We start from the raw sequence: 15293 nt of genomic DNA on the forward strand, positions 1-15293 counted from the left end.
CAAGTATGCACCTATCAATAACTGAATAAAAATAAAAATAAATGAAAAAGTGGAACAGGAACAGCCTCATAGATACAGAGAACATTTTCAAGGCTGCCAGATGGGATGGGGATTGGGGAGATGGGTGAAAAAGGTGAAGGGATTAAGAAGTACAAATTGGTTGTTACAGAATAGTTATGGGGATGGATGTAAAGTACAGCATAGGGAGTATAGTCAATAATATTCTAATAACTATGTGTGGTGTCAGGTGGGTACGAGATTTATTGTGATGATCACTTAATAAGTTTTGCACTATCTAATCACTGGGGTGTGCACCTGAAACTAATACAATATTGTATGTAAACTGTAATTGAAAAATAAAAGATGATAAAAAAATATAAAGGGAATCAACAGTTTAAATCAAGTACATCAAAGTATTAGCAGAGGCTAGAAAGGGAGAAATAAAAATATAATGTAAGTTTATTACACTATATCTGCAGAAATTGGGGACTATATCTGCAGTAGTATGAGATAAATTTTGAAAAGTTAAAGATATATATTATAGACCCTAAATCAACCACTAAAATAACAAAACAGAATGATAGCTAAGAAGTCAGAAAAAGAGATCAAATGGAACCATAAAATATACATAATCCAAAAGAAAGGATGGAAGGGATAGAAAAAGGAACAAAAAACAAATGAGATCAATGGAAAACAACAAAGTGTTAGATTTAGACCTGACCTTATCAACAAGCACATTAAATATAAAATGTCCAAACACACCCAATTAAAAAGCAGATAGACTGGATTAGAAAAGCAAAAACAAGGGTATGGGCTACCTATAATAATCTCACTTTAAAAATAAACAAACAAGTAGTAGGATGGATGAACACACACCATGCTATTACTATTCAAAAGAAAGCTGGCTAGATTCAGTGTGGTATCTTGGATTGGATTCTAAAACAGAAAAAGGACATTATTTGAAACACTGGTAGAATCCAACAAATTAACCTATACAGCCAAAACAATCCTATCAAAATCTAAACATGCCGTTTTTGGTAGAAATTGATACTGGAATCTAAAATTCATATAGTAATGCATAGTCTATAGTAGTCTAAAAAACTCTGCAGAAGAATTACAAAATTGGAGAACTCACTCTGCCAGATTTCAAGAATTGTTATACAGTTGCAGTAATCAAAACAGTGAAGTATTGGCATAAAGACACACAAATAGACCTATGGAGAGGAATAGAAGTCAGAACTAAACCCACAAATGTTATATAGACAATGGGTTTTTGATAAAGACACAAAGGCAATGCTATAAAGAAAGAATGTCCTTTTCACTCAACAGTCTTGAAACAACTGATATTCACAAGGAAAAATAAATAAATATATAAACTTCAACCTATACTTTGAATCATATGCAAAAATTAAGTGAAAATGGACCATAGGCCTATGTGTAAAACATAAAAATAAAATTTCTTTTTTTTTTTAATAAAAAATATATCTTTATTGATTTCAGAGAGAGGAAAGGAGAGGGAGAGAGAGAGATAGAAACATCAATGATGAGAGTCATTGATCGAGCCCACAACCTGGGTATGTGCCCTGACCGGGAATCGAACCCTGGTCACCCGGATCCCAGGTCGATGCTCAACCGCTGAGCCACGCCCGGCCGGGCAAAAAATAAAATTTCTTAAAGAAAACATGAGAGAAAATCTTTGTGACTTTAGCTTGGACAAATATTTGTTTTATATGATACCAAAATCACTCCATACAAAATACCAATAAATTGGACTTCTTCATTTATACTTAAAAAAACTTCTGCATTTCAAAAGGCACTGTTAAGGGAATGAAAAGACAAATCACAGATTGGGAGAACATCTTGGCAAAGCATGTATCTGATGAAGGACCTATACCCTGAATATATAAAGATCACTCAAAATGCACAATAAATATATAAAACAGCCCAATTGATAAATGAGGAAAAGGTTTAAATAGACACTTCACCAAAGAAGATATACAGGTGGCAAATAAACCCATAAAGAAGATGCTCAACAAGATTAGTCATTACGGAAATACTAGTTAAAATTACAATGAACTACAAAGAACTACCACTTCACACCACTGGGGTGGCTATAATGCCCTTTTTAGACACACAATAACAAATTTTGTTGAAGATGTAGAAAAACTAATGCCTTCATATTCCATTTCTGGGGATGGAAATTGGCACTACCATTTTGGAGAAGTTTTGCAGTATCTTAAAAAGGTATGTGTGTGCTTGTCATATGACCCAGAAATTCCACTCTTGAGAATCTAATGAGGAGAAGTGAATACATTTTTCTATGCAAAGACTTATACGCAAATGTTTAAAGCAGCATTATTTGTAAGAGCCAAAAGGAGGAAACATCCCAAATGTTTGTAAACTGGTGAGTTAATAAATATGTGGTATACCCATACTATGGAACAAACAAAATAGAAACAGACTCAAAGATACAGAAAAAACAGACTGACACTTATCAGAAGGGAGGGGCCTTTGGAGTCTTGGTGAAAAAGGTGAAGGGATTAAGCAAAAACCCCAAAAACCTCATAGATACAGACAACAGTATTATGGTTGCCAGAGGGAAAGGGGGGTGGCAGGAGGTAAAAGAAGATAAAGGGGGATAAAGGGTGACGAAGGAGATTTGACTTTGGGTAGTGAATACACAACACAGTGTATAGATAATGTGTTGTAGAATTGTGCACCTGAAACTTGTATAATTTTAATAACCAATGTCACCCAAATAAATTCAATACAAATTAAAAATTAAAAAATAAAAAGGAAAGAAATACTGACATATGCTACAATGTATATGAGCCTCGAAAAATATGTTAGGTTATATGCAATACCCTGAAAAGACAAATCTGTAGAGACAGAAAATATATTGCTAGTTGCCTGGGGCTATGGGTAGACAACAGGGCATAAGGGCTCTTTTGGGGATGATGGAAATGTTTTAAAATTGTATTGTGGTGATAGTTGTAAAACTGTAATTTTACTAAAAGTCATTGTATTGTACACGCAAAATGGGTGGTTTCTATGGTATGTAAATTACAACTCAATAAAGCTGTTAAAAATATATCCTCTAATGGCTTCTTACTATACACATAATTAAATCTAAACCCATACCACTGTCTGAACTAAAATTCTAAACCGTTTCTACTTCTCTGCCTTTGTTTTCCCAGGACAGTAAATGACTTATCAAAAGGCATGTGTAGAGGAAATAGATTTTTAACTGAGTTAGTCAACTGAGGTCCCCAAGAGGAATGGGAAAAGGGTTAATAATGAAAAAAAGAAATTGGGGACTCATTGCCCTTTTGGTTGATTGTCTTTACTGTGCTCTTCAGGCTTAGTATCTAATGCCCAGCCTTCTACCCTCTGTCCAGCAACTGAGTTGTTTGCGTTAAGATTAAATCTAAGTAAAAAGCCCTTCCTTTCTGAAATCTACAGAGTGGGAATCATGCCAGACATGGCTTAAATGCACGCACACAGAGACACACTAGCTTCCTTCTCTTTACATTTTCTATCAATTAAGCAGACAACAAATTTATTAACTAAGTACTGTTTACCCAACTGTGTGATGGATCCTGCATGTGATGTATGAGAGGACCCCTTTCTTCAAATAAAAATAATTGATTGTGATTCTATACAGAAAAGAGACCAAATCATAACTGTTAAGGTTGAAGTGTAAGTGGGACCCCTAGAGTCCTTATTTTCTCTTCAAATCCAACCCTGGCTGACTCTGCCAGAGTGCAACTATCAAGGCACTCCCTGACACTCCCAGTGCTCCTCAGAACATTATTTGCAAGCCATCAATCAAACCCATCCTCTTCATTTCAGAGATGAAGAAACAAATGTCCAGAATGGGAAAGAAACTAGCCCAAGAGCAAGCAGATATGCTCAACTGAATCCTTAAATGTACAGACTTACACATAAAGCAATTTGACACCCAGATGATTATATACACAAGAGTAATCTAGAGACTGGCACTATATCATATTTCTCTCTGTAAAATTCCATGTCATCTATTACACTGATTTGGACATCAGTGGGGATCAAAAATTACATTTGGAGGATAAAAATAAATGCAAATAGGTGGTAAATCCAGGATACTGACTGTAATTTTAGTAGACTCAGAGGAAGAAAGAAATTACCATTAGGGGGATTTTATTCATTCGGTTAACATTCATTAAGAGTCTATAAGAGCCCAAAACTGGGAAGAAATTCGGTGTTAGGAAAGTGGCACAAGCCCAGCCAGTGTGGTTCAGTGGTTGAGTGTTAACCTATGAACCAGGATGTCACTGTTCAATTCCTGGTCAGGGCACACACCCAGGTTTTGGGTTCGATCCCCGGGGGGGGGGGGGTGCAGGAAGCAGCTGATCAATGACTCTCATTATTGATGTTTCTATCCCTCTCTCCCTCTCCCTTTCTCTGAAATCAATTAAATTTTTTTTTAAATAAATAAATAAACACACCTCACTGAAAATGAAATGAAATAAAATCAGCTACTAAAAATTTAAAAATAAAAAAAGTGGTACATTTACACAAGGTAAAAAAGAAAGATCTATTACCCTTTGAGACAACATGTAAGGACCTGGAGATTATTATGCTAAGCAAAATAAGCCAGTCAGAGAAAGGCAAATACCACATGATCTCACTTATATGTGGAATCTAATGAACAAAATAAACTGATGAACAAAATAGATGCAGAGACATGGAAGCATGCAACAGACTGATGAATCTCAGAGGGACAGGGTTGGGGGGCTGGGAAGAGATTAAGCAAAGAACTTATATGCATATATGCATAACCCATGGACACAGACAATAGTGTGGCGAAGACCTGAGGAGGGGATGGGGAGGAGAGGGTCAATGGGGGGAGAAAGGGGGTATCTGTAATACTTTCAACAATAAAGATACTTTTTTTAAAAGCCTTTTTTAATAATAATAATAGTAGCTATTATTATTTGGGGGGGGGTCTATATGTTCCAGCAACTGTGCTAGATACTTTACATGCTAATTTAATCCTAATCATAACCATATGATTAGGTGTGGTTAACTTTATTTTTACAGATGAAAAATTAGGTGATAAGGTGTGGTTAACTTTATTTTTACAGATGAAAAATTTCAGGTTAGGAGAAGTGAAATGAGTTGCCCAAAATCAGAAAGCCAAGTGGAAAATCCAGTATGCTGAGTCTAACCATCTTTCCACTATACTAAGGAATTTTCCTCATATAATCAATTTCAAACCATGGAAAACAAACCAATAAGGCAAATTCTTGTCCTGGGTCAGTCACCAATTTCAGGGTGTAAATGGGCACATCATAGAATTTCTTAGAACCTTGGAAGTTCTGCCTGAGGATTGGGACTCTGTAGCCTTGCTGAGTTGTTGGATGACTTCATGAGATGAAATCTGTGGAATGTTTGGCACTACAAGTGAGGAAATCATCCAAGTCATTAAAGGACTGATTTTAGTGGAAAACTTCCTAATTAAATCCTCCCAAAAGGCTAAAATGCAGCTGGTGTGGCCAAAGAATCCCAGGAAAACCACAGGATATTTCCTTAGGATTTCTCACAATCACAGGGGCCACAGCTTTACTTAAGTGTTGATCCAGGATTTCGGACCTCACTAGGCCACAGCTTCTCAACTGGCTAAGTTCTTTCTAATGGCTCTTTGTTGGCTAATGTGGAGGAAGAGTGGAGAGGAAAAGAGGTTCTGGGGCAATGGATCATTCATTCCTGGGGCAAACTTGGCAGGATCATCTGTCACCCAGCTTCAGAGGTGACTTAGCCCCAACACTCACTCAATAAGCAGGGTAAGACAGCTGGGACATGTAGGATTTGAGAATAGGCAGATCAAGTGAAGACATTGGCTAGTAGAGATGGATGGAAAATTGTTCAGATTTGTTGATGAGCTAAGGAAATGGTGAGAAGCGGACAGATCCAGAATACGTTGTGTATGTATAACATGCCAGGTCTTACTAATGCAGTGGTTTTCCAAATGTGGTCCCTGGACCAGCAGCAACAGCAGTGCCTAGGAACTTGTTAGAAATGCAAATTCTCAGGCTACTTCAGAGCTACTGAATCAGACTCAACATGAAACCCAGCAATCTATGTTTCAGCAGTCCTCCAGGTGAAGCCTAATGCGTGCTCCAATTTGATAACCACTGTGCTAATGTTTCAGATGCATGGGGTCAGGAGAGGGAGGAATGAAGAATGATCCCAGATTTTGGGATGGGGGTACATTTACTACTGTTGGGGAATACTAAAAAGGAGAATATTTGGGGGTGGGGTAGAATTGAGGGTTCTGTTGGGGCCTGTTTGAGACTCTAGTGATACATCTAGTGGGGCTAGTTGAGTGAGAAGTTGCATATGTGAGTCTGGAACTCAGAGGAGAGATCAGATCTATTCACCTTAATTCTAAGATCCTTGAGAACAGGCCTAATTCATCTTACTGATTTCCACAGAATATCCCAGCCCTGTATATGGCTCAGAGCGGGTGCTTTGTAAATGTCACTGAATGAAGAAAAACCCAGCTTTTCCTTCCTCCTCTAGTCTGGTGAGAACACTGCCTAAATACCAGGTGTTCTTCCATTTAATAGTTATTTGCTTGTCTAGGAAAACAGCTACTTTGAAGACAGCAGGTTTCTTAGAAGAGTTCACCTTGAAGACTTTCTTATATAGCTCACTACCAAATGCCAGTTCTTTTCCATTCCCTATCCAGTGGCCAGCACTGTTTGGCTTGAACTGCCCATCCCTAAGTCCCAGGGGTCTCAGCTGTCCTGTGATTTGCTCTCAAGTGTGCACTCAAGCCAGGTGACAGAGGAACCTGCTGAAACTGTTACAACAATGATGGATGGATGGATGGATGGATGGATGGATGGATGGATGGATGGATGGATGGATGGATGGATGGAGGGAGGGAGGATAAAGAAACACATGTCAATACAAAACTTTATCATAAGGCAAAATAACGAGTGCTATAATAAATCTCCCTGTAAGGGCCCAAAAGGGTAGTGATTCATTTGGACTGTGGAATTTGGGAAGGTTTTTAAAGAAGAAGGGGTGTTCTGGGTTTTCCTGGAAGAATGAGTAAAATTTTAGAGCTGTGGAATGATGGAAGAGCATTCAAGAATGAAGGATCAGCATTCTCAAAGGCCTGGAAGAATGGAAATTTATGAAACAGGAACTTCTGTGTGGACAAAGGATAGGGTAAATGAAAATCAGTAGCAGCAGATAAGATCGGAAAGTTTCACCTGGGACAGACTTGTGGGGAAGAAGGGCATGAATACCATGGCAACAATTACAGGCAAATGCCTGTCCAATAGACACAGCAAGAAATGACCTACAGTGAGAAATGAATTTCACATTGTCATCCAATACACACAAACACAGATATAAAACAGAAACAAAAGTTTCCACAAAGAATACCTACCATTTCTTATGCAATGTTTGCTGATATTTTCTATCTTGTTCTTTTATTTTTTTATTAAATTTATTGGAGTGACATTGGTTAATAAGATTATATAGGTTTTAAGAGTACATTTCTATGATACATCATCTGTATATTACATTGTGTGCCCACCACCCAAAGTCAAATCATCTTCCTTCACCATGTATTTGTCCCCCTTTACCCTTTACTAACCTCCACTCTCTTCACTCTGATAACCACCACACTGTTGTCTGTGTCTATGAGTTTCAGCTTTATATCCCACATATGAGTGAAATCACATGGTTCTTAGCTTTTTCTGACTTATTTCACTTAGCATGATATTCTCAAGGTCCATCCACTGTGCAAATGGCAGTTCATCTTTTCTTATGGCTGAGTAGCATTCCATAGTGTGTATGTGCCACATCTTTATCCAATCCTCTATTGAAAGACACTTTGGTTGTCTCCATGTCTTGGCCACCATGAATAATGCTGCAATGAACATAGGGGTGCATATATCTTTGCAAATAAATGTTTTCAAGTTTTTCTTTCGATACTCAGAAGAAGGATTGCTGGGCCATATGGTAACTCTATTCTTAATTTTTTGAGGAACCACAAAATAATCTTTTTTGCAAATGCTACTAGCAACTGACTAATTCACTTCATGATATACTAGTGGTTCATAACCTGTGTCTTGAAAAATACTGCTACAGGCAATGGAAATCAATGAATGTGTTCAAGGAACAACATAACACCAGTGCTTTAGGAAGCTTGTTCTCATAGCAATATGGATGGCATGGAAGATGGCTGGGTGGGGGTGGAGGAGAATGAAGACAAAAATATAATTCTGTAGGTAGAAATGGATACAAAATTACAAATATCCGGGACAGTCCTGATGAAGGCCTACAATGGGGTAGTGAGTATGGAGTCAAAGAGCGGGGCAGGAATTAGAGCCAGATGTTGAAGGTAGAAACAGTAGGAACTGCTAAGTGACCAAGAGGTGAGTTATAAAAAGAAAGGGTAATCAACATTGACATTCAAGTCTCAATCTGAGGGAACTGTGCAGAGAAGGATAGCATTAAACCAGAGGTTTAGGTGGAGGAGCTGAATTGGGGCAGGGAGAGAAAAAATCTGAAGAGTTAGCCAATTTGAGTTGTGTCTGTGGAAAGGTGGACAAGATCAATAGGCTATTGGATGTATTGGGCTGAAGCCTGGAAGGAAGTTAGGGGGTAGAGACTGGGGACCTGGAGTATAATTGAAGCCATGGAAGTACAAGAGATCACCCAGGAGAATGTGTAGAGAGAAAAAGAGAGCACCCAGGATAGACACTTATTCTTAAGAGGATCTACTTAACACCACATTATTTACTTCCAAAATGAGTTTTTCTTTTCTCAACTGAGAGAAGTTCGTTGGGTATGAATACATGTGCATAGGGACATGGGTGTGTACAATGTGTGTGCATAGATGTGCATGTTGAGGAGATATTAGTATGCATTTGGGGAGCTAGTGAAGGCTCTAGTTCATCGAGGGGTGGCTGCACTTTCTCTGCCTCAGAGATTCTTCTCCTTTCCTTCCCACTTTTTCATCTCCCTTTTTTTGTACCATTCTTTTCTTCCCCTTGCCACATATCCAAATGCTCCTTCACCACCACTTGAAAGCTTAAGGAATGTATGGGCAAAATAGACCAGTGGGGAATTTGTGGGATAAGATCTGGAGCTTACTGTTGGAGTGTGGTTGGGATTGGGAGAAAAGACAGGGCTGGGCATGTGGTCAGAGTCAGGAGTGGGGAATGGTTTGTGGCGGGAGAATCCACTCCTGAGACATTTCCCACTTCAAATACTGCCATTGGTGTATGTGAGAACTGAGTGTGAATGTGTACATTTCGGAGCCTGTGCCTGGGGGGGGGGGGGGGGTGGCTCTCAGTTTGACTTAATCAGGTACTTAAGTGATATTGCCATTATCCCTGCTACTTCTGCCCAGAAATAACATTACTACTATTTTTTTTTAACAGAAATAGGTGGCTCTGTTTATACCTTGAAGGTATTTAGGGGTAGAACAGTTGAAGAACTTTGAATGGTTAATCAGATTATTAGTATTTGTTGAAATGCATATGCCATGTGAATAGGAGGATATATTTTCTCTTTCCTTTATGTGTTACCATAGATAGATTACCTAACCTCTTTATGTGTAAAATGGGGAAAATTCCTACCATAGATTTCCATTAGAAAGATTAAGTATTAAATGAGCCAATAGCTTTGAAATTAGTACCTGTTAAACAAATGTTAGTTCCTTTCTCCAGTTCCTTCTATCCCTTCTCTTGCTTCTTTCTTCTTTCTACCTCCCATGCACGTTTACCTGTCCATGTGTGAACATCAGGTACATATATGTAGTACTTTCCCCTGAAATGAGGGAATTTGAAATAATTCTTAAACCCAGTGACGTACTTTGTATATTACTGTAAAATTGTCAAAAGCAGGATAATTTAAATCACTTTTGGTGCACATACATTTAGAATTTTTAAGTCTCCTTGGTGGATTTACCCTTTCTCATTACGTAATGTCTGACTTTGTCCCTGGGTACTTTCTTTGATCCGAAATCTGCTATAACTGATATTAATATAGCTGTTCCTGCTTTCTTCTGATTACTGTTTGTATGGCATCTTTTTCTACTCTTTTCACTCTCAACCTACTTGATCATTATATTTGAAGTAAATTTATTGTAGACAGCTTATAAGTCATGTTTTTTTAAGTCTACTCTGTCTTTTAATTGGTATATTTAAGCCATTTATATTCAACATAATTTTGATATGTCTGCTGTTTTATTTTTTGTTACCAGTTTGGTCTTTCTGTTTTTAGTTTTTCTATCTTCTTTGTCCTGTTTTCCTGTGGGTGACTTGTACATTTTTTCAAATTCCATTTTGGTTTATCTATGCTTTTAAGTACATCTCTCTGTATAGCTTTTTTAGTGTTTCCTGTCAGTATTATATTTATTATATTATATATATTATATTATATCATATCATATTATATTATATTAATTATATTATATATACATAATTTATCATAGTCTTCTGATGTCATCATTTTACTAATTCAAGTGAAATATAGAAACCTTATCCCTTTTAAATCCCTTTACAATCCCCTGTTTACACTATAAATGTCTTAAATATTTCCTCTATATACAATGAGAACATGAAACTGATAAATTTTGACCCAATCATCAAACATAATTCAGGAAAAGACAACTTAAGAGGTAGATATATTCTGTTGTATTTACTCATGTTTTTTGCCTACTGTGTTCTTTCTTGCAAGGTTCCTTATCTTATTGTTTCTTTTCTGCTTTAAGAACTTACTTTAGTCATAGAGTAGACCTCCTACCTATAAATTCTGTTTCCTTTCATCTAAGAATGTCTTGACTATCTCTGTTCTTGAAAGATATTATCACTGGACATAAGATTCTAGGTTGATGATTCTTTTTCTTCAGCATTTGAAAAATGTTCCTCTTCCTGCTAGAGCTTCATCAGTTTCTGATGAAACATCTGCTGTTAGTCTATTTTTTTCCTTCTAAAGGTATAGGTAAGGTTTTGTTTCTCTTTGGCTACTTTCTAGATCTTTTCTTTGCCTTTTGCTTTAAGAAGGTTGACTATGATGTTTTGGTGTGAATTTCTTTGGGTTTATGCTGATGGTGTTTGTTTAGCTTCTTGAATCTAGAGATTTATGTCCTTTGCTCAATTTGGGAAGTTTTTATGCACTATTTCTTCAAGTATTTTCGGTCCTGACCTCTTTCTTCTCTCTTTCTGATACTCTGCTGACATGAATGTTAACATAAATGTAACTATTAACATGAATATAAATAGTCCCACAAATCTGGAAACTCTGCTCAATGATTTCTTTTTACTTTCCTTTTTTTAAAAATCTAATTTCCCTCTGTTGTTCATATTGGGTTATTTCTGTTGTTTTATGTTTAAGTTGTCTGATCCTTTTTTAAAAAAAAAATGATTTTATTAATTTTAGAGAGAGAGGAAGGGAGAGGGAAAGAGACAGAAACATCAGTGATGAGAGAGAGTCATTGATTGGCTGCCTTCTACACACCCCCTACTGGGGATCCAGCCTGCAACCCTGGCATGTGCCCTGACCAGGAATCAACTGTGATCTCCTGGTTCATGGGTCTACGCTCAAGCACTGAGCCAAGCTGGCTGGGCTAAGTTATTTGATTCTTTTCTCTGTCTCCACCGTCTTTCTGATGAGCAAGATTTTAGACAATGGAATACTGTTCAGCCATAAGAAAAGATGAAATACTGCCATTTGCGACAACTTGGATGGACCTTGAGAATATCATGATAAGCAAAATACATCAGATAGAAAAAGCTAAGAACTATATGATTTCACTCATATATGAGATATGAAACTGAAAGCAACAAATAAACAAACAATAAAAACAACCAAGCAAAACCAAATAGATAACAGTATGGTGGTTGCCAGAGGGAATGGGAATGAGGGTGAGTAAAGGGTAAAGGGGGTCAAATATATGGTGACGGAAGATGATTTGACTTTGGGAGGTGGGCACACAATGCAATATACAGATCATGTATCATAGAAATGTATACTTGAAACCTATATGATCTTATTAACCAATGTCACCCCAATAAATTTAATTTAAAAGAGATTTTAGAGTTTTTAAAGGTGATTTTTTTAGTTACTATATGTTTTCAGTTCTCAAATTTCTATACGATGTTTTTTTAATCCTCACCCGAGGATATTTTTTTCCCATTGCTTTTCAAAGAGAGTGGAAAGGAGAGGAAGAGACCGGGGGGTTGGGGGTGGAGAGAGAAAGAGAAACATCAATGTTTGGTTGCCTCCCATACACTACATGCCTTGACCTGGGGCTGAGGATCGAGCCTGCAACCATGGTATGTGCCCTTGGCCACAATGAAACCAGGGACCCTTCAGTCTGTGGGCTGACGCTGTAACTTCTGTGCCAAACCGGCAAGGGCTATGATTCTTCTTAATGTTTTTATTTCTTTGTGGAGACTTTCTACTTATATGATGTGATTTTTTATTTTATCATTTGTTGCAGGTGTGTTACAATTGCTCATTGGAGCTTTTTAATGATGGCTGCTTTAATTTCTTGCCAGATAATTCTAACATCTGTGCTATCTCAATGTTGGCATGTTTACTTTCTCTTGTCATTTAAGTTGATAACCTGGGTATGGCAAGTGATCTTTTTTTATTAAGCTCGAACACTCTGGATCTCTTTTAAATCTTTTGTTTTTGCAGGCTTCCTCTTACATTGTTCTTTTGAAGGGCAGGGAGCCAGTAGAAGTCTAGGTTCTCCACTGGGTCTCTGGTTGACATCCAGATTGGGTAGGGATTTCTTGTTACTGCTGGTTGGGGATGGGAGTTCAGCCTTCTCTCTAGGCCTTTGATGATCTCATCCCAGCTAGTAGTGGTAGAAATGACTGGTTTAAAACTGGTGAGGGTAGAAATCGTACATCCCATTTGGTCTTCACTGTGAGGGATCACTTTTCCTTGCTCCCAAGTGTTCCTTCTCCTGGGCTTGGGCAGGGGCTTCTTTAAAGTCTAGTAAGATTAAAAGTTTAGGCTCTACACTTGCATACCTAATCTTCTGATTAGCTAAGTTGTTATTATGACAGCTGGCTTTTTCCTGCACCAAGTTATCTCACTCCCTATCTCCTGATGCTTTTGCAGAAAAAAATTGCAGAAACATGTCCCCTCTCTACCCTTTCTAAGACCCTTTATGGGATACAGTGGGAAGACTAAAGCCTCTGCATCCAGATTGACTGGGTTCCTGTCAAAATCTGGCATTTCAAGATGTTTGGCTCTGGAAAAGTTACATTTTCTGAGCCTTTATCTTCCCAGTTGTAAAAGAGGTGTAGGAAGCTCTCAAGTTTCTTGCAGAAATGAGCGATAGAAAGTCAAAGGGCTTGGCCCACCATGGTTCAATAAATAACAGTTCCTTTCCTTTCACTCTTTTGCAGAAATAAAGATATAACCCCTCCAAAGGACAAAAAAATCAAGGTGCATCCCTACTACCACCATAAAGTGTGAGTCTCATTCTAAGCATTCACTCTAACAGTTAATTTAAATCTTTTGGTAAATGTCTTATTTCTTAAATTGACACATTTGATATCCTCCTCTTTTTTTCTCTAGGTTCCTGGAAAACATTAAAGGGAGATATCTGGGCCCATGTCACCCTCAAAATGAAGGTGGAAGCTCGTGGGGGAGTGCTCTGGCAGAGGAGGGCAGGTGAAGGAAGGCCTGGTGCCAGCCCAGGCAGTCCACTTGCCAGGTGCTATTGTGTTCTGAGCAAGGACAACATCATCCTCTAACCAAAGCCACTCCCAGAGGAAAGAAAGGGGAGGGGGAGCACCAGGCAACTTCCATTTTGCCTGCTAGCCCTTCACTTCTGGTGCCTAAAAGCAGCTGCTGGGATCTTACCAACTGATGTGGAACCTTCTCCCCAATCTCCATCGCTCCCATCCCCCTTCAGGAGCACGGGATAGGAGGGGAAGAAAGTGGTGAATGAGTAGAAAACAAATACACACGCGGGAGCCAGTGTTCGCCACCCTCCCAACCCGGGCCTGCTGGGATGCTTCAGCACTCCCAGCCAACTGTCCCTGGCAGCAGCCACCAGCCCAAACACACTAGATTCTGCTCTCAAAACGCTCACCCGAGCTCCAGGTCCTGAAGTTGAATGGGAGACTGAAAAAAATCTCGACACTTAAAGCACAAGGAGCCAAATACACGTTGGAGCGAACAAACACTGAAAAAAATAATGGGTCCAAGAATGCCATCTCACCCCAGGAAAAAACTGTCTTGGGGTCAACACCTTCCCCCCAACACCATATGTCTCCATCTGCCTTTCTCAGCCACATCTGGCGAGATTTCTCTCCGTCAGTGGCTCTGTTTCTCTTTCTATATATAGTCTGTCTCAACTCTACCCAGCCTCCTTCCCATCCTTGAAATCCACGGTGCATGGGTTCCTTTCCCACTCCCCTAAGCAAGTAGCTTAACAATAGACACTTTACAAGGTAACTCAGCCTTCTCCCTCAGCAAGGGATTTGGGAAGGGGACTTCAAGGGGGCTTGGGGCGCTGCAACATTCCACTTACCTGATCTCTTTAATGCTTTCCAATTTGCACATTATTTCTTGCTCATCTGCCATGCTTTTCACTCTCAATTTCACGTCCCGAGAAATGTACAAACACACAAATCCAAGGATACAATAGACACAATGTAACCACCTCCTCGCGGCATGGGGCTCTGAGTCTGTGCGTTAGGGACTCGAAGAAGGCCTGGGAGCTGTAGTTGCAGCTCCACCACCAGACAGGCGGCCTGGGAGTCTGAAGGACTACAAATCCCAGAAGGCCAAGCGAGACACGCCTGTTTTTCTTCCTACAGCCGCACTTTAAATCAATTTGTCACACAGATTATGTCAAAGGTTGTGAAGAGTGCAAAAGAATGGTGATATTTGTCTGTCCTGTATGTAGAAAAAAAATGAGAAAAAATTACCCCAGAAAGCAGCTGGAAAGGTGAGAAATATACACCCCCCCCTCCCCGGGGCTCTCACCACTATTCACCCAGTAAAGGATATCAGAAGTTGCTACTTAGTGGACACGGGTTGGAGAGAAACTCTTCATGCGGACTGGCTTTGAGATGTTGTGTTTAGGCTGCTGCTTGGGAAACCAGTGGCTTTAGCATTAAGATAGAGATGAGGTGGGAGTAGAGGAGAGGAGAGAGAGAGAAAGGAGGGAGCAGCTGCTAAAGCTGGGCCTTGGAAGGGTGACTTTGTTTCTTTTGGCTCTACCTCCATTCCACAGTTACTGAGCTCAGACT

The 15293-nt window shown here is 38.9% G+C and overlaps 1 protein-coding gene across 2 annotated transcripts in view; it reads right to left on the reverse strand.

Moving 5' to 3' along the window:
* Positions 1-14730, reverse strand: part of ZC4H2 (zinc finger C4H2-type containing) — a 45925-nt gene extending 31195 nt beyond the window's left edge. Inside the window, exon 1 of one of the 2 annotated variants that reach the window (XM_016210164.2) lies at positions 14570-14730. In XM_016210164.2, the coding sequence (XP_016065650.1) occupies positions 14570-14622 (53 nt within the window). In that variant the 5' untranslated portion in view covers positions 14623-14730. The remainder of the gene's footprint in view (positions 1-14569) is intronic. The other variant, XM_016210166.2, reaches the window with a different exon arrangement.
* Positions 14731-15293: the final 563 nt, after the last annotated feature.

The sequence above is a fragment of the Miniopterus natalensis genome, chromosome X (genome assembly GCF_054644295.1).
Source record: "Miniopterus natalensis isolate mMinNat1 chromosome X, mMinNat1.hap1, whole genome shotgun sequence".
Taxonomy (NCBI): domain Eukaryota; kingdom Metazoa; phylum Chordata; class Mammalia; order Chiroptera; family Miniopteridae; genus Miniopterus; species Miniopterus natalensis.